The following is a 24,436-nucleotide window of genomic DNA, read 5'->3' on the forward strand; positions in this document are numbered from 1 at the left end:
CTTGACACTTACGATTCTGGGCCTGAAAGGTGGTTCTACTTGGCGATGGTTCAGCTGGGCCCAGTCAATTTCCTTAAAGAAAGGATGTCTCAAGATCGCGTGCTCACCTCCCTGAGTCAGGCTTCCCAAGCGCATGGTGGGATTCTTGGTCATGAACTGGGAAAGACAGAGAGAGAGAGAGAGAGAGAGAGAGAGAGAGAGAGAGAGAGAGAGAGAGATTGATTCATACACAAATGTGTCATAAGACAGCGGTCATCAGTCCTGGCAGACAAACCAGTGGTGGTTTTTCTGGCAGATCTTGCTTCGCTAGCCGGATTTTCCATCCCAGGCAGCACAGGCAGTATGAATCACGCCTTAAAGATGCAACTGCCCAAGTGGATTTTTGGCCTTCCCCACTTCCATTTCAGACGTGGCCACTAAAAGAAGGCTTCAGGATCCAGTTTTCTTTTCTGTAAACACCATGTATTTTTCTTTCCTGTCTAAAGAAAAGAAGGTCTTTATGAACTATGGTGCCTTTCCCGAACACTGCAGTTGTGGACAGCAGGCCTGTGATGAATGGGGCTACTTTTAGGAACAGCTGTGCCATTTTTCTGAGACCTGTCCATCTGGCCAGGGATCTCCCTCTCTCCTAAGACCACAGAGAAGAGTGAGAATCATTGTTTGTGACGATCTGTGTGAAGAAGCAGCAAGGGTGAAAACCTAAAAAAACTTCTGTCTGGCTGCTTTTCTTTACACAGCAAAGAAATTACAGTTCTAGATGAATATTCTCTTTCTTCACTATGTCCCTCTTCCATTTTAAATAGGTTTATGGACTGGGAATATGTTGCTGCGTAGACCAAAACTGAAAGAAAATGCCACATATTCAAGTGATGTTTGTGTATGAATCTTCTGGAGACACTCTTGATGCTCAGTTCCCAAGACATTTTGGACTAATTCTGTTTTTCATAAGCAGTCTTGATTCTGATCAAATGATCAGAAGAATGCAGAGGATAATTCACTTTTCAGGGTCGCCAGACTATACCTTTCAATTTTAATTAATTTTCCCATTAAAAAAACTGAACGTGAATACAAAGCTCTGTTTGGGTTGAGCACCTTGGTGGCACATGCCTATAATCCCGCCTGGAGGCTGACGCAGGAGGATGGCGAGTTTTAGGCTAGCCTAGGTTATAAACCAAGACACTGTCTCAAACCAAGACACTCTCTAAACCAAGACACTGTGTCTAAACCAAGACACTGTCTCAAAAACAAAGCAAAACCACACACACACACACACACACACACACACACACACACACACACGTACACACATACCACACAAAACACAAAACAAAAAAGAAAAACAAACAAAAAACAAAACAAAAAAGAAAAACCACCTTCAAGGGTTGTAGATGTAGTGTAGTGCTTACCTAGCATGGGTAAGATGCAGAATTCTAGTCCCAGCACCAGAGAAACAAACAAAGTTTGTGGTTTTATTTTAATCAAGTTACTTTAGCTTTCTTTGTGCTTTTGTTGTTGTTGCTGTTATTTGTATTTAAATTTCCAGTGCTGAGGATTGAACCCAGGATCCTGTAAGTATGTGGCAAGTATTATACCACTGAGCTACATCCTTGGACTCTAAATCAAGTTATGTCTGACAACTTTTGACAGTCTCTACATATCCTTGCCCAAGTTTCATTTGTGAACACAAGACAAAAGTAACGCTGTGTTAATATAAATTGTTTGAAGCGCTGAATGTACAGAGTAAATCTACATATTTTTCAGTGAAAATCTTGTTGCCGATGCAGGTCTAGAAAGGTCGTCAACGCAGGTGGTCAACGCTGTAAAGCCCCCAGTGCTGGTTCAAATAAGACTGATCATGAGGGAGAAGACTGCAATTATTTCCTCGGCAAACAGCAACCCCGCGGGATCCAGTTTAGAAAATGCTAAAAAATTGAAGGCCCTGGGCTGAAGAGATTGCACAGCCATTAAAGACTAGGCTAACCACTAACATGTCCCAAACTGAAGATCCTGGTGGGCTTTAATGGCTCCTCATTTCTCTGGGTGAGAAGGGATTAGATGATTTGACAGGTTGGATTGGAGGTAGGACCCCAAATAAAATGATCATTCAAACCTACACAGGTCCAATCACAGCAGTTTCTACTGTAGGCATCTAATGTGGTCATTGTGGACTTAGGAAATACATACCTTATAAATTACTCTGTTACATAGGAGCTAGGGGTACATACTGCCTGTGATTTCCCCACATAAATTTCTCTCTCCAGAGGAAGGGAACAAAAGAAATGAGTAGATTCTTTCCATGGCAAAGTTAGTAGAATACAACCCTGGATGGACAAGCAGCAGCAATTTAAAAGACTCATTAGCAAATAACAATGGTATAAACAAACAAAAACAGGGACCAGAGAGCAGACCCAGATGACTTGTGGGAAATTCCAAGGCTCGCCAGGGATGGGAGCAGAGGCTATCTTGTAAATGTGTGGGTACAGCTTGTTCTGGGAGAGGGGAATGGTGTAGGGTTCTAGATGCCAGGGTGGCAGAAGCACTGGTGTCTGACTTTGCTCATTCTTCTCTGCCCCTGGCACTGAATCCAAGCTTCCACGAAGCACTGGTAGAAGGAGCATTGTCTGAGGACAAGCGGACCAAATCACAAAACTCTTCTTAAAAGCACATCTCTAGGACTGGGGCTAGGAAGAGTAACACCGTTGCTGTTGATACTTTCTTCTCTTAGAGTTCTAACCAATCCTTTTGTATGACAGTATTTTTTCAAAGAGTTTTTTTTTTTTTTTAGTTATGTGGGGTGGTGTGTGTGTGTGTGTGTGTGTGTGTGTGTGTGTGTATGGGGGGAGTACATGCACATGAGTGCAGGTGCCTATGGAGGCCAGAGGAGTCAAATACCTGGTGAACGCAAGACGCTGCACTAAGCTTGGGGGAGGGGGTTGCACATAGCAAAGATAATCTCTCTCCATCAAGGTGTGAATAGAGAAGGGAAGCAAACTTTATAACATAACAGGATACACTGAAGAGGTGTGGACAAGCAGCTGTGGGAGCTTGAAGAGGTCTGAGCAAGCAGCACTGGGGCTCCTGGTAGGAAGGTGACTGAGAGCATGATGGAAATGGTGACATTTGACAAGATGAAGAGCATGGTAAAATCCATGCAGAAAAGAAGGAGTAAGACAGCCATGCCCTCGGCGCACATGCTCAGATGCATATAAGCACCCAGGGTACTGGCAGAAGACCACAAAGCCTAGGACAGTAGCATGTAGGGATGCTTGGGGGAGTGTGTGGGTAGAGAGCTGAACCCACTGAAAGTCTGTGAAGAGGTGAGGGGACTGCCCACAGTGTGATGTGTAAGGCCAACATGAGAAGGACTCCCCCGTGGTGGAGTGAATGAGGCAGAGACAACAGTTGAAATGACAGGTAAGTTCAGAAACTCAGAGAGCTTGTAGTTAATGGGAAGGGAGCACTGGGAACAATCTAGAAGGTTAGGAATTTGCCTATGGCTGGGTGAAAGGGAGGAGTCCAAGATCACAGCATCTTCCCAGGCTGTCTGATGGAGCAGAAGCTGGGGTTCCAGTATTAGCACTAAATACAGCAAACGCAGAAGCAGCATTTTAGGGGAGTAAAGACAAACACAACACTTCTTAAGATTCTTAAAGTGGTCAGAGTCAAGATGAAGTCACTTGTGTCAAGGGTTAATAAAGTAAACAGAGCTGGAGGCTGTGAAGGAGGTGGGCCTCTGCAGGGCTATCTGATAATAAGAACTATCCAGAAGACTGCCAAATCCATATCTCCTTACACAGATGCTACAACAACCTGACACAGAAAATATCCTGCAAGGCTATCTGCCCAAGTGTCTCCAACTTTGGACTGATGTCATCCTTGTTACTGAACATGAAGCCAAGGATTATTGTTTTAATATAATTTATATAATCCTCCTCATTCGGCCTTCAAAAACCTACCCCCTGGTTCACATGTTGGCACACATACTGTCATTGCCATGACTAAGCATATTCATCATTGGAGAGGCCCTCTCTGATGGTTGTTTAATTTAACTAAAGCTCTGTCTTGCCAACTGAGTGACTGAAGTGTTTGATCTGCTCCGTTTCACAGACACAACTAGCCAGGTATACGTGGAGTGCAGGGTGCGGTTAGAGAGGGCTGCTCTTGGGAAGGCAGGCAAGATTGTTTGGGGGGGGAGAGAGAGAGAAAGAGAGAGAGAGAGAGAGAGAGGGTAGAGGAGAGAAAAAGAGAAAGAGAGAGGAGTAAACAAGCAAAACAGTGACCTACTTTATTCAGTACACGTAGTGTGTTTTAAAATAATTCAAATTATTTGTCATTTAAAGAGTAAGAGTGTCACATCACATGAAAGCCAGGCTTTTCAGTTTCTCTTGGGATATTGCTTATTTTCCAACATCGAGCTTATAGTCTTTTCTTCACAGAAATGGCCTGGAGTTGAACAGTGGAGGGCATGAGATCCCCAGGTGGCCACATACCCTGATGCCTCCTATTGCCTCATAGCAGACTGGTGTCATTTGCTGACTTTCATGTCTTCTGATCTCTGGCACAGAGGAAGAAGAAAGTTCTACTTGAGCATGCTGGCTCATGCCTGTAATTCCAAGCACTCAGGAGGCTGAGGCAATAGTATTGTAACAAGTTTGAGGCCAGTCTGGGCTATAGAGTAAGACTCTGTCCAAAAAAAGGAAATCCAAGTGACAGCAACTGGAGATGACAAAGCCAGGAGTCAGGGGAGGCTGAACACTGAGACAGGAACCAGTGCAAAGAGGGGGCGAGGTAACCGGGTGGGTGCTAAGGGAGAAGTGGATGTGGCCCCTCCATAGATGCTGAGCTAGGCAGTTAAGGAAACATTTCCCATCAGTCCCAGGCCCAACATGGGTCACAGCATGCACTAATGCAGGAGTCATCCTGGGTTAAACACAGAGCTCTCTCCAAACACCCTGGTCCTGCTGCTGTGAATGGCGACAGCATCATGCTCTTATAGAAAACCTCCTCAGTTTACTCATGTTTCTAATGGTACTCAAATGCCAAATAAGTTAACAATAATCTGTGTCTAAGGTGGGTCTTAAAATCTGCCTCACCTCCAGTGACTTCCTTCCCGACAGTGGCCCAAACAGAAAAGCTGGCCAAAAAAGCAAATCATGTGGCTGCAGGAGACTCTAAATACATTTACCAAAGGAAACAGATAGTTCCTAGAGCCAACGAACGCACTTTATAAGCTGCAGGGAGTTAGTGAGGGGCCTAGGAAAGGTTGGTTCCATCCCAAATGCAAGTCTCATCATGGACGACAGGAGAGAGGCCAAGGTCTCAGACCCATTCTGCATCCCTGCAAGGAAGGTCGAGTTAAACTAGAGGATGCTGAAGGAAGGAGAGACTGGGAAGTTCCCAGGCCACAGATAAAGTCTGACTACAGGGGAGAGCAGTCAGCCAAGCTTTCTCCAGAGATAGCTCTAAAGTGAACTGTACTGGATGATGTCTGCCAGGCTTGTTTTTTTCTAAGAAAACTCCTGCAAACCAGGACTGATACCTGAAGGATTTGAAATGTCCTTTAGAGTGGACAGTAGAGGGGAACTACCCAGGCTCTGGTGTTTAAGACTTGTGTATGTATACCAGTTTCCGCCTGAGGAGCTGTGTGGCCTAGGGCACATTTTAACTTCTCTGGAACTCAGCTATCAGATGGAGGTTCCCTACACTTAGAACATGTCAGTAAAAGCCCATGAAACCATTGGTGGAGAGTGCCTGGCACGAAGAAAGCCCTCAAGAAATGGCAGCTCATGGGTACTGGAGAGATGGCCTGGTGGTTAAGAACACTGGCTGCTCTTGCAGAGGATTCCGGTTTAGTTCCCAGCACCCCCATGGCAGTTAACAACCGTCCATAACTCCAGTTCCAGGGGGATCTGACTCCCTCTTCTGGCCTAAGTGGGTATTGCACTCATGCAGTACACTTATATACATCCAGGCCAAACACTTACACACAGAAAAGTTAAAATAAAACATTATTTTAAAAGAAACAACAGCTGATTGTATCTTTTCAAATCTCTTCTAGCTCCATCTTTTGTACCTCAAGCCTCCAAAAGAAGAGACTGAAATCTGAGGTCAGTCTTGGTCCCGAGTCTCATCTGGCCCTCCTGTTATTCCACTTTTCAGCCAGGAAAAAGAGAAGAAGATACGTTCTGCTCTCTCTCACAGTCCCAGACTGAAGCTGTGGGGTGATGGGAATGGTCTTTGAAAAACAACTTTGACAGCAAGTCTTTTCTGAGGCAATCTTTTAAAAAAATATTTTATTATTTTTATGTGTATGAGTATATTGCCTGCATGTGTGTAAGTGCACCTGTGCCCTGCAATACCCATGGAGGTCAGAAGAGAGCATCAGATCCCCTGGAACTGGAATTATAGATGGCTGTTAGCTGCCATGTGGGTGCTGGATTTGAACCCAGGTCCTCTGCAAGAGCAGCCAGTGCTTTTAACTGCTGAGTCATCTCTCTAGCCCCCTTCTGAGGCAATCCTAAAATAAGAAAACAAATCAGACCTAATGTGGAATTGCATCCAGCAGGAGGGAGGTACCACATTCAGGATAGCAGGTGCAGTGACCAAGTTTTTGTCAATGTGGTGTCAGGCACATGAGTGATTGCATCTTATGGGCTGTGAAGATGTGTGGAGGCTTTGGTGTGGAGTTGTTGGATGTTCTCGATGACAGAGTTTAAAGTAGCCCCATCTAATGAATTCCAAGACAACAGCATCCAAGTGCACTTTGAAACTCATTAAAATGTAAGCAATGGCAAAAGTTCTTTTTCCTCTTTCAAAATGTCTGCTTTCTTGGGGAGAGGATTAGTTACATAAACAGAGCAATTAGACAAATAACGTTTTCTCACAGGAGTCCGAGAACACTGCACTTTCTACCTGACAGTTGGATTTGGCTGTTGGCAAACAGAGTGCCCTTCTTTTCATTTCATTTCAGACCTTAAACAAAAGGCAGACAGGGCTGGCGGCTGATGTTGCCAAGCCAGAAGGGAAGGCAATCAAGCCGCAGGCCTCTCCTATCAATATTCCAGGGAGGAATTCTGAAATGGGAGGAAGTCATTTGGTGGCTCTAAAGAGAGTGCTGGGGAGGGGAGGCAGAGAAAGAGCACAAGACACAGAAGAGAGGCTGGCTCACTGCCACGATGGCTAACCTCATCATGGGCACATGGCCTGATGGCCACCCAGGGGCTAACAAAATGCACCCCATGTGTGCATGCTGCAGGCACATGCCTTCTGCTTCAGACACTGGAAGAGTCTGACCCGATTGGGAAGAGCAGCTGCCAACCTTTTCCTTTCACATCCCTTCATAGTGACGAAGGTAGGGGTACCTATCTTGGAATGGCCCATGCCAGGAGCACTCTCCAGCTCAGAGTTGTGGTCACAGGGGAAGGAGACAGGATATAGGGGACACAAAATGGGTTTTTATAATAGCTCTCAGGAAGCAAGCTGCAATTTTTCAAGAATAGGCTCTTATGCTGCATGGTGCTGCTGTGGAACATAGGGAGAGTCAGGAGGGAGGTCACTCTGGCTTGTTCACCATGGACCTGCATGGAATTGACTCGCAAGGCTGGGACTGGTAATCCACACACCTATGGCAAGAAACCACCCTGTCAGATGTCCATACTTGTTTAGGAGGGCAGCTGCAGGAGCAGAGAGCATGGAGAGAGGAGGTACAGCTTTTGTAACTGTTACTGCTTAGTAAGTGGCAGCCATTTCTGCTACACAGGCAAGTTAATAATCTTCATTTTTACCTGGCATTGAGTTAAATGCTTCAGATTCTTTGTGTATAATCCTTAGAGCAACCACGATTATTAATCCTATTTAATGGATGACAAAACTGAGGAAGCAGACCATTTCTAATGTGTCCAATTCCACATGGCTTAGAAGTGTTGTAAAGCTGGGATTCAAACCCAGGTCCATGTGACAGTAGAAACCTTTGCTCTTGGTCACTACACTTCACCTCCTCTGTAGGCCACCAACCTTCTCATCTGGATTCTGGATCCAAGAGAAGTATGGATAAGACTTAGTTTGGTAGGAACCCTGGCCTGACCCTGGAACTGCACCTGGGTGAGAATTCCTAGCACTTGGTGTGTTTCCTTAGGGAGCACATCCTCTCTTGGCCTATGTGACACTGTCTACCCCTACCCTGAATTCTACAAAGGGAGAAGTGGCTGAGAATTGCACCTAGAACAGATGCTAAGAGATGGGGAGGCTAGGAGGGGCAAGAACCCGACGAATCTTTCCATCTGACCACCAGATTTCACTGCAAACAACTGAGAGTTTGTGTGTTGGAGAAGACAGAAGGGCACAGTTCGTATTGTCAAAAGCCTAAAGAGCTGTTGGCCAAAAGAGAGACAGGCGGCTCTAGATGAGAGAAATAAGCTCAGGAGAAAGAGGGTAAAAGAGGCAGACAGAACAAAAGGAAGGTCAAACCAAACAAGCAAAACAAAACAAGAAAAAAGAAAAAGAAAAGAACCTAGGCTCCTTCCTTCTTTCCTTCTTTCCTTCCTTCCTTCCTTCCTTCCTTCCTTCCTTCCTTCCTTCCTTCCTTCCTTCCTTCCTTCCTTCCTTCCTTCTCTCCCTCCCTCCCTTCCCTCCCTCCCTTTCCTTCCTTTTTCTCTCTTCCTTCCTTACTCTTCTCCATTCCTTGCTTCCTTTTTACTTAGTACCATTAAGTGATGAAAAGGCTTTTCTTGGAGGCACATGATTTTTATTGGAAACGTCAAATTAGAACCTAATGCTCTGCCCAGCCCTGGATGGGAAGCAAGGCCAGTGTCCCATGGTCCTCGCCGATTTGCTGATATTAAGGTCTACAATCTTCCTCTCTGTCTCTGTCTCGTCTCTGTCTCTCTGCCTCTCTCTGTTTTTCTGTGTTTGTCTCTCATTAGCACTCTGGAAGAAAAGAGCTCGCATTTTGGAGTAGACCATACTTCCCTCAGCTACAAATGCCACGTACTTTTTGGGTAGGAAGTGGGCTTTAATTTATAAAAAAGTAATAGAAATAACCTTGCTGTAGCTGAACTCCCCAACCTAGTGGTTGAAGAGGTGGGCATGTGGGCATATCTGAGAACGCCAGGGGGCCAAGGCCAATGCCTCCTCTGGCAAGTTACAGTTGACCTACACAAGGGTGTTTTGTGAACTCTCTCTAGAGACAGGGCACACTGTGCTTTACTTCTTCCTATCAAAATCCAGTACAATAAGTGCCCTGTATTCTTCCTGTTCCAACCAGAGGGCAGGAACTGGGCTCAATCTGCAGTGGACTGTTGGCTATATTTTCCAGGTTGTGATGGGAACCCCAGCCTTTGCACAGATACATACTCAATGATCCCTTGTCAGTGCTGCCAACATTCTGCCTTTCCTGTGTTTAATAAACTTTGCTCTTCCTGAATCCTAGGCCATCTTAGGAGCTTTACTCGTGCATGTGTCTGTGCTGGTTGGAACAGGTGAAGGTCAGAGGCACCTCTGAGATGGAAGCTCAGGGTCATGCACTTGAGCTAATGCCTATGACCTCTGTTAGCCAATGTTCCTGGAACCAGACTCAAGCAGAGTGGCCAATGAGGCAAGTTCCTCTGCTCTCCAGTAACTTCCAAGCATGAAGGTAGAGGAGGCGCTCCCCGCTGCCACCACCCCACCTGCCCAAGGCACACAAAGAATTCCAGTTTACCAGTCACCCCCAAGTGTTGCTATTGGAAGGAAGGGGTGCTTGAGATGGCTTTTCTAGAGATATATCATCCAAACCAAGCCTAATGATCAACTACAAAAACAAATTGGATCTTTTTAAAAAATATATTATTTTTATTTTATGTGTATGAGTCTATTGCCTGCATGTATAATGTACCCATGTCCTATAATGCCCCCAGAGGTCAGAAGAGGGCATCAGATTCCCCTGGAATTGCAGTTATAGATGGTTGTCGGCCACCATGTGGGTGCCAGGAATCAAATCTGGGTTCTCTTTAAGAGCAGATGGTGCTCTTAACCACTGAGCTGTCTCTCCAGCCCCAGGAACATGAAAAGGGAAAGTGTGCTGCTGCTGGTCATGAGAATATCCTCAACTTAAAAAATTCTGATCCATAGACAGTGGCTAGCAAGTCTCTGTATGGAAAGAGTTTCTATTTTCACTTCACAAAACCTTCGACATCTTTATTTATTTTCCTAGCTGGAAAGCTGGTGGTAGAGATTAAAGAGAACTATAGTATGAATAGTCCATTTAAAAAAGAATCAGAAAAGAAATCCTTCACACTCCTTCCTGCAAATAAAATGCTAGACTTTATTTTCAGGAAATGTGCAATCTAATGAGGGGGAAAGAAGAAAAAATAACTTTAATAATAAAATATACACTAAAAACTCATCAAAGGTAAAGTCTCTGGGAAGATGATTGTTTTTCTGTTATCTGCCACACAAGCCTTGATGCAAGTCATTAGATCCTTCCAGAAGGTGCCAACCCCACCAAAAGCTTCCATGAGAGCTTGTGGATACCCTGTTTCCTCATTTGGGAACTCCAGTCCTGGAGCATGACTGCCTGGTTGCACACTAATGGCCTCTCATTAAAGGGTCTTTTGGCAGCTTTCTTTTGGATTTTCTTCATAACAATATTTGAAAAGTCAGCTTTGATGATCTGGAGTTGGAGGCCTGCAAAGCATTCATTCCCATCCTCCCTCCCTCCTCCTCCTGTAAGCATTCATTCCCATCCTCCCTCCTCCTCCTCCTCCTCCTCCTCCTCCTCCCTCCTCCCACCTTCTCCTCCTCCAAAGTTCTGCTTATGTAGTCCAAGCTGCTGTTAAACCAGAAATCCTTCTGCCTCAGCCTCCCCAGTGCTGGGACCTCCTTTTAGTTGACTCCCTTTTGGCCACTCCCTTGAGCCTTCCAACCTCTATCAAGAGAGGCATGGGAAAGAGAGGAGATAACAAGTGGTGCTCCCCAGTTAGCTTCCTGGCCATAGATGGGGACTCACTCGTGGTCAGGGAAGATCCCAGAATTCACTGTGGTTCCCTGCTTTGTGCATAGAGGCCAGCAGGGATTCTGTACACAATGCACAGATGATGTAATCTGATCACTTCGATGACAGATAAACCCACACGTGTACAAGCACTCTGTAATTTCTGTAAAGCTTAGGAACAAAAGCACTTCATAATCTCCTGCCAATGCTGAGTTTACAATGCCTCCAGAACTGACAGCCGTGACTCAGGGGAACACAGAAGCTCCTTCAGCACCCAGCTAACTCCCTAGCTGTGTGACCTCAGAGGCAGGGTGTTTACCTGAGTCAGCCTGGTGCCACCTGAGCCTCAGAGGCACTGACTCAGCTCCTCTGAGCCAGCATTCCCCTCCCTGAGCTCTGGTGCTTCTTGAGGACCTCCATAAGCCTGCCTTTTTTGAGTAGATGGGTAAAGCTCAGGTGAACCTCTGAAGCTCTATGAAAACTATGCTCTCTCTCTCTTTGTGTGCGTGTGTGTGTGTGTGTGTGTGTGTGTGTGTGTGTGTGTGTGTGTGATGATTATCATCATTTTGGCATAATTCAGGGTGAACCTAAGAAAATGGTAATATGGTGACCACAGAAAACAGTATTTGTTTCAAAAACAACAAAAACATTAAATCAACAACAAGCCTTTGAAGTTAGCAATCTGGAAAAATTGTATCTACTTTTTTACACAAATGTGTGTCTTTGAACATCTATTAACTTCTGAGGTTATTGTCAGTTTTAATAATCTATTCTTTAAGAGAGAGGCTATTTGGACATATGTGTGTGTTTAGCAGATACATTTTTAATTTACTTAATTTATTTGCTGTGTGTGTGTGTGTGTCTGTGTGTGTGTGCATGTACCACCATGGCATGCATAGGGATGAAAGGACAACTTGTGAGAATTGGTTCTCCTTCTACTGTGTGGGTCCTGGAGATCAAACTGAGGTCATTGATCTTGGTGGCAAGTACTTTTACTGGCTAAGCCATTTCACTGGCCCAACAGATACATTTAAAGCAAGGAAAGAAAAAGAGAGAGAGAGAGAGAGAAGACAGAACAAGAAGGGATATAGTCTTTTCAATGGTTATTTTTAATGCAGGGATCAGGGGTTAATGATCTGGGAATTGTTTTTCTTCACAAGTAGAATTTGAGCTAAATTGTATGTCTTCTAACTATTCCTCCAGCCACTGATTCTGTGCTCCATAGATGGTCCTACAAGGAAGTCCACTGTTCTTGCCTTATGACTGTAAAACACTTTTAGACAGCCACACACAAAGGATTCAGATGTCTACAATCTTGGAGGTGGCAGAGGTGGAAAGGGGACTGGCCACGGTGGTGGTGGGAAGAGTGGTATAGAAAGTAACACTGGATTACCAGTCAGAAGAGGCTGAACCCTGTCCCGCACCATCCACTCTCACGGGGACAATGGACAAGGACTAGCCTTCTCTGCCCTGAAGTCAGAAGGTGCACTGACCCTATCACACAGATGAAGTGCCAAGGTCTTTAACAGCCCCATGGTACACTACACAAATGGGAGTGTGAACAGTTTCCATAGACAGTGAATAATAGTAATGGCTTCCATTTAAAAAAGGGGAATTCAAACAGCTTTTTATTTTGGAAGGAAACAAAGGCATGCAAAATACCTAGTGGACACTAATCCCAGGAACAGCCCTAACCATACCTTTAAAAAAAATCATCAGAAAATTGCAGGAAGCCACATCAAGATGACCCCCACTGCTGAGCTCCTGGGAAGGGTGATGTGAAGGGCTGTCAAGGGATCTTGGTTCTTCTGTCTCTCTGGTGGGACAGGGCTGACACAGCTGGGCAGAAAAAGACCTTACAGGGTTACAGGGCAGCGGCTTGGGGCAGAGTCTACTCATGAGGACTTTTCCCTCAGTTCTCCTTTTCACTTGCTAAAAATGATTCTTTAGAGTACTTGATAGGTTAAATGAGAATGTCTCCCATAGGCTTTAAGTATTTGAACACTTTGTCCCCAGGTGGTGGCAATGTTTTGGGCAGTTTAGGAGGTGTGGCCTTGCTGGAGGAAGCACGTCACTGGGGGTGGGCTTTGAGAGTTCTTAAGCCTTTCTGGACTTCCAGTTTCATGCTTTACTTCCCGTGCCTGCTTGAAGATGTGAGCACCCAGCTATCTGCTCCTGCCACCTCTGCTGCCTGCCTCCCCTGTCATAATGGACTCTCCCTCTGGAATCCTAAGCCAAATAAACTCTTCCTTCTAGAAGTTGCCTTGGTCATGGTGTTTTATCACAACAACAGAAAAGTAATAAAGGGTATATTGAACTGACTAGGGGCTGAAGGGCACTTCTCGAGGCATGGAGACTCAGGAATGCTGAAGAGATGAGTGTGTTTAAAACCACTGCATTAAAAATTACGACAGGGTGATGTTGACTTCCAGTCTGGGGACTTTCACTCTTGCTTGGAGTGAAAGATGTGCCTGGGACCCGGGGGAGAGCTTGTGTGGAACTCACATCATTTGCTATTTCTGTAGATTTGTGTTATTAAACCATTTCCCTTCATCCGTGAAGGCTAAGCTCATTTCTCCTGCACAGATTGAGGGTGTTTCTCCATCCATACACAAAGCTCGTACAAGACTTCCATTCACATGTTGATGATAACATTTTCTATTATAGGAAATTTCAGATGCACGTAACTAGAGAGGACAGTCAAATGCCTGGAGGTAGCCAGCACACAGGCTTGACTGACCTGTGCCTAGCTTTGCTTCTGCTGTTCTCTCCCCCAACCCTGGATTGTTTTGAAATTCCAGAAATCATTTTATCTGCAAATACTTCTGCCTGTCGGCCCACTCTCTCCATCACTACCACAACCAGAGCTATATTTTAAACATGAGACATGATGTGGTCACTCAGGCTTGTCCGAAATGCTTCAGACACTAGCCTTGGCATTCCAACATCCAAACTCCTTTCTGTGTCCGTTATACCCTTTGGGCTTCCGCGGCTCTTTCAGCCTCATCTTCTGCCATTGTATCATTACACACACCCACGTGCCACAGTGCTAGTCAGAGGTTGTTTTCTTTCTTAGGACCTTTACATATGTCAAGGCTAAGTCATTTCTCTTTAGCCTTTTCTCTCCACTTAAAACTCTCCACAGGATGGCCTCCGCTGCCAGGCCAAGTGAGGATAGCTCTGGTGGCTATGCTTTCAAAGCCTGGGGACTTTTTTGTTGGCAAATTCTAAGTATATAGTTATTGTACAATTGTTTCTTTCAAACCTTCTTCTGAGGGTCTGGAGAGACGGCTCAGTGATTAAGAGCATTGACTGCTCTTTCAGAAGATCCGGGTTTGAATCCCAGCACCCACATGGCAGCTAACACACTGGCATATCTATCAATCTTTCTCTTTCTTCCTACTTTCTCTCTCTCTCTCTCTTTCCCCCTCCCTCTCTCTCCCTCCCTCCCTCCCTCCCTCCCATCCTTTCCTTCCTATCCATCCATCCATTGATATAAACTCGCTAAGTGAAGACATGGATCAATACTTATTTGACTCTTTACACCTCACCTATATGTCTTGAGTTTAGACTGAAAGACTGACTTTAAAAACACAGTTCTCTTAGAAATGAGAGCCATCCAGCAGAGCCTCATGTATAATTAAGTACTTAATGATTTTTGATGATGTTACCAGATTGTTCAGGAATAGGATGAAGATAATGACATCTTGTGTTGTGAAATTACTGCTCATATTTATCAATACTAATAACTCGCCTTTATGTTGTGTGTTCCACTTTGAAAATGCTCCCATGCATGTTGCCTCATCTGAAGTGAGCACTGAAGGTGATCATCGGCCACTGCTTCACAGACACCGAGACTGAAAAATGGTGGCTGAAAGAGAACAGGGCTCAAGACAATGGCAAGACTGTGCTCACATCATGTGAAGTCCTTTGACCTCAGTGAGCCTCAGTTTGTTTGTCTATAAACCAAGGATTTGGATAAGATGATTTGGGGGATTTCTAGCCCTGAACTTCTGTGTTTATGCTTTATGAAATTCAAAGCAAAGAGGGCTGATTACAGTTTAAACCTTAGCACTCATGATTCCCTGTTGCTTTAGGACCACGGAATGTATCCAAGAACTAGGATTAGGAACTTGAGAGCACTTTGCTCCCAGAATGCCTGATCATGGGAAAAAGATCTCAAGTGTATACTGGTAAAGAAAACAGAATACCTTGATGTGGCATTGTACAACAAAAGCTTGTTCAGAGTCTTTAAAGAGGTTTTGTCTTAATGAACTGTGAACAGGAATTCATTCCTCAGTCTTAGGTTATGTGATGAAGACCATTTGCTCCTGCCTTGCCAGAAGTGCTTTTCATGACTTACACTGTGTAACAACTGGCTTATTTAACTGGAAATAAAATCCACAGACATGTTTCAGTTTTTCATGTTTATGCAGTCTGAAGTCATTCCTTCCTGGCTTCCTCACCTCATCATCTTCACTGCCTTAGGCCCCGCTCTGTTCCCCCATTCTCTTTTTACTTGTCACGTCTCTCTTGCTCAACACCTACTCCCACAGTTCATACCAATAATATGTAATACTCTGTTCCAGACCCACGTGAACAACTGACACATATATCGCACTTTCCAAATGTCCCCTGGATCCATCAATATTCTCACATGTCCTCACCTCAATATTCTATGGCTCTCCAGCCAGCCCCCAATGCTCCAACAACATAGAGCTAGAAACCACAGTTCTTGGAACATATGTGCCACTTCCTGCCTGAGGCTTTACACATGTTATTTCCTCTATACACATCCGCCTCACTCTGTCTACCCCAGTGAACTCACTTGTCCCTCAACACCCAGTGTAAATGTCTTATCTTTTGTCTTACCCCTATGTCACTTTCCCCATTCTTGCCTCCAGAAAGTTCTCAGAAGATGATTCTGCTTGGTAGTGTGTGACGTGCTCATTGACCTGTTCTTAGTCCTCCCTCACTGTGATGAAGATAGACGGAGGCCAGGTCTTATTGCCTTTGCATTCCCAGCACTTAGCACAAACCAAGGAAGCACCTGACAGACATTTACTGAGTTAAACTGAACGTGGATTTTGATTGCCTACCAGAGCAGCTTCTCCTTTCAGAGTCTTAGATACTCACCTCTGGGCAGTAGAATGATTATTATTTCTGATACCACGCACAGCCTTTAAATACTACTGAAACCAATTATTATCATAAACACCATGCCTCATCTAAAGGAAAGTTAAATAGGTGAGAAGTCAGTGCATTGTGAGCAGCAACACACAGGACCCTAGTAGCTTCCTCCAGTGGCTAAAGTTCCCGATACAACAGGAAAGAACCTCATCAGGTAGTAATCTGGGTGCTAGGAAAGGGAGGCTATGAGGATAAAAGTCTTTTATTCATGGGAAATAGAAGCAAAAAGGGAAGGGACAGGCGAAGTCCAGGTTGGTGTCTTGAAAAAATTGGAGTCAGAAAACTCTAGATTCTGATTCTAAATGTTTGTGAGTTTTCCCATTTTTAAAATTGTAGCAAAATATGTATAATATGATTAGCGTTTCGGCTCTTTTTCGGCAAAATGGCCAGTGGCATTACACATATCCACATTCACACCATGTTACAACCATCTCCAGAACTTTCACCCTCTAAAATGCACCTCCACACTCTTCAAATACGAAGTGCTCATTCCCGTCTTTCTCCAGCTCCTTGCAACCACCATTCGAATGGCTGTTTCTGTGAACTGAACTATTTTAGGGACCTTATGTAAATGGAATCACATATTTGTCCTTTTGGTTTTGGCTTATTTCACTCAGCATAATGTCATCAAGATTTTCCATGTTGTAGTACATGGATGAATCACTTTTAAAGTCTGAATAATATTCATTGTATGATATACCACATTTAGATTATCTATTGAGAGACATTCAGGTTGGTTTCCTTTCTGATATTGGGAACAGAGATGCTATGAGCACAGATATACAAATGGGTTCTTGTTTCCAGTTCTTTTGGGCGTGTAACTGGAAGTTCGGTTGCTGGATCATATGGTAATTCTATGTTGAATGTTTTGAGGAACTGCCTACCATATCATTTTCCCAGTGGCTGTACCTTTTGACATCCTCATTAGCAATGCAGGAAGGTCGTGTGCTACATGGCCTCTGCTGGGCCATCTCTCTCTGTGCTTCTTATCTTCCTCATCTATAAAATGAGGGCATCAGAAAGGACAGTCTCTAAGGATTTGTCCAGGAGTCAAAGAACTCCTTGGTAGCCTAATTAACTGGGAAGTGATGAGAGTCAGGAAGCTGTCTGGATAGCTTATAAAGCCTGACTTGATACTCAAACTCTCCAGCAGCAAAGTAATCATTTTTTCAGGAGTCTAAAAACCATTTCATGTATCAATTCACACAACAGTGACCACTTTGTGAGCATGCACCCTGTTGAACAATAACACCCTAAGCATCTCTGCACCATCTTGTCTCATCCATACTGTATGTAGCCTTATAGACAAACACTCCAATGGCACAGGTGAGGAAACCAGGGCACTACAGAATTATGCTCTTTGCCCAAAGTCATACAGCCAGCGAGGAAAGAGCCCAGGCCTGCCCTTAGACGGCGTTCTTCTTTTTCTCTGCTTTTCTCATCTTTTCATTGATTTCTTTAGATGGAATTGCACTGTGAAGCCCTAGCTGGCCAGCCTGAAATCACGTCTTGAACTTGCAGGGAGCCTCCTGCCTCTTCTTCCAGAATGCTGGCATTCCAGGCAAGGGTCATCACTCCCAGCTTTCCTAGTCAGTATTAAGTGCTATTAACAGATTTTCTTGATTATATTTCCATTTAAATGCTTCGGCCCTCTGTGAAGTTCAGCTTGATCCCTCATCTCTTAGTTAAAGGTAGGGAGACCAAAATACACAAAATTGCTCCAGAAATTTTCCCAGTGATTTTTTTTTTTTTTTGGTAGTATATTTTATCTCACAACTTTCAAGTATTTTCACAGAAAGTTATTTTGAGGGCAGATTCCTTGAAGATGTAAACAGGAGCATGCTTAATGTATGCCCAGAAGGTTTCTATATATCATTCTTATGTCCTGGATTGTACTAGCTCTCTTTTATACACAAGGACACTGAGATCTACAGAGGAGCAGAAACTCACCACAGCCACTTCAACAGGAAGGAACAGCTGAGAAAGAGGCCTGGGACTGTCAGCCTGAACCCTGAACCCCTACTCCTTCCTACAAGGATGGCACCTCAAAGAGACCAGAGAAATCAATGCTAGGTATATGACACATACTGATCTTGGGTGATGCTGGGGGCCAACAGAGCAGCTGGAGAGAAGCCAAAGAGAAGAAGTGATGGGATTCACAGTCCTTCCTCAAGAGGTGGGCTTACAAGGAGAGAGACACTGACGCTGATGGGGCACTGGAGCCTGTTTCCTCTCAGAACAGTGCTCTGCAGGATATCCCTGGATAACAAATGTGGTAGTTACTGAAAACATTTACTGCATACTTATATTGAAGATATAGCTTCAAGTACTTGAATTTAGCCTTTTAAGGAGAAACATTCTTAATAATTCCATGTGACTCTTAACCTTGTTCAGTTCTACTCCAGGGTCTATTAAGCTTGACTAAGGAGGTGATATGTAGTCTCGGATTTAGAGAGAAAGAAGTATTTCAAGAGAACTGAGACACCAGAATACGATTGAGAGCTAAAAATGTAAAGGACAAAATTTCAGTGTCAGGTGTGGTGGTGCATGCCTTTAATCCTGGGACTCCAGAGGAAGAGGCAAGCGGCACTCTAGGAGCTCAAGGCTAGCCAAGGCTACATAGGGAGACCTTGTCTGAATAAGGAAGAACAACAGCAGCAACAATTTAGAGAAGCAGATAGGAGAGACATCCAATCCTAAGGTGAGGTGGTCTTTTCCGAGTCCCAGACATGAGACTCTCATTTCTTCTTACCCTCCGTGATAGCAGGCACTGTGGTCTTTATGGTTTGAAGTAGCATTTCCATTCAAATCACAAATGCTGGGGTCCTTCTTTTAAATAATAAAAATGCCAAAGCAGCTGCAGTAATTGAACAAGAAATGTTCTCCAGTGAAAAGCCATTAGCATGTTGATGGTGGCTGTTTTAGGCGCCCCTACCCCCTAGGCCAGCATGCCTTAAAATCACAAGAAACTGGATTCTGGGTCACAGCACTGGGAAAGTATGCTTTGCTCTGCAGCACGGTGAGGCTGTGTCATCATAGCCTGTTATCAGGGCTAGCTGTGGCCAGCCCAGTTGAGTCCATTTCCTTCCAGGAAGTTAAGAAACTCCATGACACAAGTCCACAAAAATAAGCCCTTCTTGGTGGCTTTTACTCATAAAATTATAAAAGCCATGTTCTTCATCTCTAACGATATAAATTGTTCTTATGAAAACATGCTAGAGTGGGGACATTTGGTAGAAGCCCAAAGTATTTTAATTTTATTTCTGTATGCCATTAGTGCCTTCTCAATTTCAGGAGTGTATTGACTCCTAAGCTCCTGAGAATTAAGCTATGAATTGTGATTCACTTTGACAACATTTATCTAAGAAGGATTTCTGTGACCCTCCTACTTTAAGAAATACAGAAAATTCTTGGGGACAATTATATCTTCAGTCCCAGGACATAGTGACCTGCATACAAGATGTTCTCAAAATAGCAATAATTATAAGGCTGGAGATTCCTTAAGGGGACCCATCTTTCAACAAGACAGCAAATATTTATCAAACTTAACCTTTTGTTTTAAGTCCTTATATAGGATATAACTTTAGGAAAGTAGATGGAATAAATGTAAGTTGAAGATTGTATTTATGGGATAAAAGCCCACAGATACATTATAAATATTATTCAACAGAGGATGGAATGTCCTAATTTTTCACTAAGGAGTATATTTTAAATTTATTTTTATATCCCCTCTGCATATAGTAGGTAACAACACATGATTTTTCAAATTCAACTCATGAGGTTACAGAATCACATATATTTTCTTATTTTCAACATAAGGGCAGCAAATCGATGTTTCTTCATTACTTCAAAGTAAGGCGTGCCACATACTGCCTTGAATGCACTAAAAGAAAAGACTCTCAAAATGACACCTTAATCACATGCACTGGGAGCTTGAACTTGGCCCTTGTGTTGCGTAGAAAGATGACGCAGTGGCCAAATGATCTACATGGGTTTTGAAAACCTCCCTCCTCCTCTTTCAGCACTAAGAGAAAGTCTCCTACATCCTGTTCCTTGGACATTGCCAACAGAAACACAACTGCTCTAATAAACTGGAACTGGCTCTCACTTGACCTGGTGTAGCCTGACTACATGAAGGGAGGGGGCCTCACTTAACCTACATTCAAGCCACAAGTGCTGGTGCTTTTTGCATTTCCCATCCAAACTATCAACTGATATTGAAGCTGGCCCAGAAACAAGGACTGTGTAAGAGGAAAACAGACTAAGAGAGCCGATTCTTCAGAATGAAACACAAATTCCAGTTAGGGGTGGCAGCATACTAGCAGAAGATATTCAGTGAAGACACAAGAGGCCTGTGAGGCAAACTTCTTGGCAGTAAGTCAGTTAGAAGCTTGTTGAAAAGCAAACTTACAGATTTGAGGATTCCTGTGGCATCTTCATGGAGCCAGGTAGGGTAGACTACTTCATCATTCAGTATGGCCTCAAAGAGGTCATCTTCGTTCTCAGCCTCAAAGGGCGCATGTCCACAGAGCATCTCATAGAGCAGCACACCCATGGCCCACCAGTCTACAGCAGGCCCGTACAGCATCTCCTGAAGGATCTGCGCAAAGGGGACAATGTGAGGTGCTTTATGCATGTTAGTAACAAAGGTGTTCTTTATGACTAAGAAAAGCAATTCAGGGGTTGGAGAAATTGCTCAGTGGTTAAACGCACTGGCTGCTCTTACAGAGGACCCAGGTTCGATTCCCAGCACCCACATGGCCGCTAACAACCATCTGTAACTCCAGTTCCAGGGGATCGTTGACACCTTCTTCTGACCTCTGTGGGCACTGCACAACACAGGTGCACCTACGTACATACAGGCACTTTCTATTCTAAGTGACCAAGCATTTATGCCCTGCTTAGGCCAAGAGGATGTATATATTCAAAACAGAAGAGTCTGGAAATACATAACTGTAGTGGAGGAAAGGGCACTGGGTTCTTTCATCTATATGAAAGAGATTTAAGAGCTTTTCTTTAGATCTTCTAAAGGAGCTACAATGAAATCACTGAGATAAAGAGGAAAATAAATAACCATGAGTGAACCACCCCTGCCCTCACAGGAAAACTTAAAGCAACTGCAAAATTAGTAATATTTTTAAACTCAAGTATGGTTTAGGTGAGTTGTGGCCATTTTCAGTTACCATTCACCCAATGAGCCATAGGGGAGTCTACAGGCCTTTGCTTCAAAGCTGTCCAGGAAGTTGAAGCAACAATAACAGCTGGTGGTATTTCGTCAGGGTTAAGCAGAGCTCAGATTTCAGAAGCCACACCAAGCCCAGGTGCACTCACCTCTGGAGCAATATAGTCAGGTGTGCCACAGAAGGTAGCTGTGGTGACTCCATTACAAATCCCCTCCTTGCACATCCCGAAGTCTGCCAGCTTACAGTGACCTTCGTGGTCCAACAGCACATTGTCCAGTTTTAGATCTCTGAAAGAAACCAAGAACAGCACGTGACAGGCAGCCAGGCCCACCAGGAAGACCAGGCTCACGGGATGCCAGACCAAGTGACTACATGGGCTTTCTGAATACAATTCAGAAGAAAGAAATGTCTCTGGGGTATCAGGATTAAAAAAGTTTACAAGTCTCGGCACTTGCCTCGGGGACCTTAGAAGATGAATCCCACAAATGGGTGAACCATGTAGAAGAATGTAGGCTACCTGTTAGGAATCCAGGTCAGAATGTGACTTTTCTGGGTGTTCATGTACTTTTCTCCCATAAGAAAAAAATCCACCCACACCACATTCCATCTTTTATGTTACCCCCATTTCTGCCCATGAGCATTCACTCAGTGATCATTCAAGGAATAAGTGGCTGTTATATGCAAGGGACTCTGACAGGCATCCGGCGTACAGGTGATCATAGCTAGGTGTGGTGGTGCACACCTGTAATTCCAGCACTCTGGGGTAGGGAAAGGATTGGGCATTTTAGGCCAGATTGGCTATACAGTGAGTTCAACGCCAGCCTGGGCCAGAGAGTGAGATCATATCTCAAAAATAGTCCACAGGGAGCTAACACCACAATAGGAGTACAGATATTTGATAGACCTGCAGTCCTATGATGACAAGAATCTGGATGGTTTGGTTCATTATTATACCTAGCACCAGGTCCTTCATAAACATTTGTTAGAGACTGGAGAGCTGGCTCAGAGAATAAGAGCGCATACTGCTCTTGTAGAGGACCGAGTTCAGTTCCCAGCAACTATATTGAGTGGCATGCACACATACACATATATACATATAATTAAAAATAAAATAACTCTTTAAAAATATTTTTTAAACATACTGGAGAGAGAAAAAGAACTCATAAATGAACATATCAATTACTATACACCAGAGGCATGGTAGAGTACAAACCTGGCACTGTGAGAGAAGCCAGACAGAACAATTGAGTCTTTCCAGCAGGAAGAGAGAGGGAAAACTTCACAGCAGAAGAAACTGAGCCAGGTTTGAAAGGGCGAGTCGGAGTATCCTGGGCTTCAAGGTGTGTGTGTGTGTGTGTGTGTGTGTGTGTGTGTGTGTGTATGTATGAAGTTTGCAGTGGCAGATGGACCGAACAGGTGCCCAGTGGCAGGCAGGGAGTTATGGATATGCAAGTGGACTCTGAAGACCATGAGTTGGAGTGGGGCCATGAAAAGAGTCACAGAACTGGCTGGGTATGGTGGTACACGCCTTTAATCCCAGCACTGGGGAGTCAGAGGCAAGTGTATCTCTGAGTTCAATGCCAGCCAGGGCTACATAGTGAGACCCTGTCTCAAAAAAACAAAAACAAAACAAAATTACTGTGCAGAATGCCACATGAAGGAATTCTGTACTTAGTTAACTCTGCCAAAGGGAAGTAGCTTGCTATTATGGAGTAACAGATTCCCTGCAGGTCAGAAAGAGATGGACTAAGGGCAGTTGAAACAGTCCAGGGAGATGCTGATTTCTTAATCAGGTGGTGGTGACGGAGCAGAAGGTCGTGGGGAGGAGAAAGGGGAGAATAAGCAGAGCCTTTGCAAATGTGGAATCATCAAGGGTTTTGGCTCAGATGACCCAGGGGGAAACAGCAGGAAGACCCTTCCTTAGAGGTGTTTTAGAGTAGGTGGGCTTCCAGAGACATTAATGGAGTGAGAACAAGGTTTGTATGGGTGTACACAAGTCACAGAAGGGGACTGGTGATAAAGGCACTTTCCACCATCTCCCAACCCTCAGAGAAGAATTCACTGGAGGGAACTGGATTGCTTGCTAAAAAGCCTTTAGTGTAGACAGGTGATAAAAGTATGAACAGGCCAAAGACAGCACTGTTCTAGAACAATCCCCCTTTGACACAGGCTTCAGTACCCAGCTCTGCAAATACTAGTCAGAGCCTGGACACTGTTACAGAGGGAAGCTGCAACTAGGGTAGACAGGTAAAAAGTCTTGAGAAGCATCACAGGTTCTAGCCTCCCAGGCATAGCCAAAGGTGGATGAGAGAAGCAATCCAGCCTGTGGGAGATATCTATGCTCTGCTTTTAAAGGTACAGTGTACTCAGAGACAAACCACAGGCCTATCAGTGGGAAGGCGGCAACATATCAAGGAAGGACACTAGGTCCGTAGGGGATTTCCTACAACTGGAGATCGGCAGCTAATTGCCAGTGAGTGAGGCTGCCCTGGTCTTGAGCCACTTGGTTAGAAGTGAGGGTGTTCCCCTTACTGTGGTGTCTTCCATGTGTGGGGCTTATGGCTTTCTGGAGCCTCACATTCACAGTAGGCTTGTCAAGGCACTAATAATAAATCTATTTCCCCATCCCTAGTCTGAGAATAAAAGGCCATTGGCCTGTGAGGCCCAGAGGAAAAGGCTGGTCTCTGTCCAGCTCAGATCATGCTGTGCTGGCTGAGGAGGTAGGAGGGCACAGAACTGGTTTGACCAACTGTGGTTTCCTCTGTGAGTTGGCACAGCCTGGCTGGGTAGGTCTTATAACAGTGGTCACTGGAAAATGCCCAGGAATGAAAACGAAGCCTTGTTATCCAAGAATGCATGTGGTGAACACAGCAAAGCTTTCTTGGCATGGGCCTTCCCTCTGCTCCCAGGCTCTTAAAAGCGGTCTCTAGCACCAGGGACATAAGGCCCAGGTGTGCTGAGTACGTATGCACCCACCTTGGCAAGGCAAGCCTCCTCTGCCTCTAAGTCAGTCCATCCCTCCTCTATAGGCTCATCCTTCCCCTACTATAGTCAGGATACCATCTCTCTCAGACCCCCCCCCCCCCCCCCCAAC

At 44.5% G+C, this 24,436-nt stretch overlaps 1 protein-coding gene across 1 annotated transcript in view; it reads right to left on the reverse strand.

Moving 5' to 3' along the window:
- Prkch (protein kinase C eta) overlaps positions 1–24,436 on the reverse strand; it is a 231,036-nt gene that overhangs the window by 3,530 nt on the left and 203,070 nt on the right. The window contains exons 11-13 of the mRNA XM_008850507.3: positions 21,491–21,629; positions 20,571–20,759; positions 13–156 (exon numbers count right to left, since the gene is read on the reverse strand). Of these exons, the coding sequence (XP_008848729.1) occupies positions 13–156; positions 20,571–20,759; positions 21,491–21,629 (472 nt within the window). The remainder of the gene's footprint in view (positions 1–12; positions 157–20,570; positions 20,760–21,490; positions 21,630–24,436) is intronic.

Source organism: Nannospalax galili, unplaced genomic scaffold (assembly GCF_000622305.1).
Source record: "Nannospalax galili isolate Female #2095 unplaced genomic scaffold, S.galili_v1.0 scaffold144, whole genome shotgun sequence".
In the NCBI taxonomy this organism is placed as follows: Eukaryota; Metazoa; Chordata; class Mammalia; order Rodentia; family Spalacidae; genus Nannospalax; species Nannospalax galili.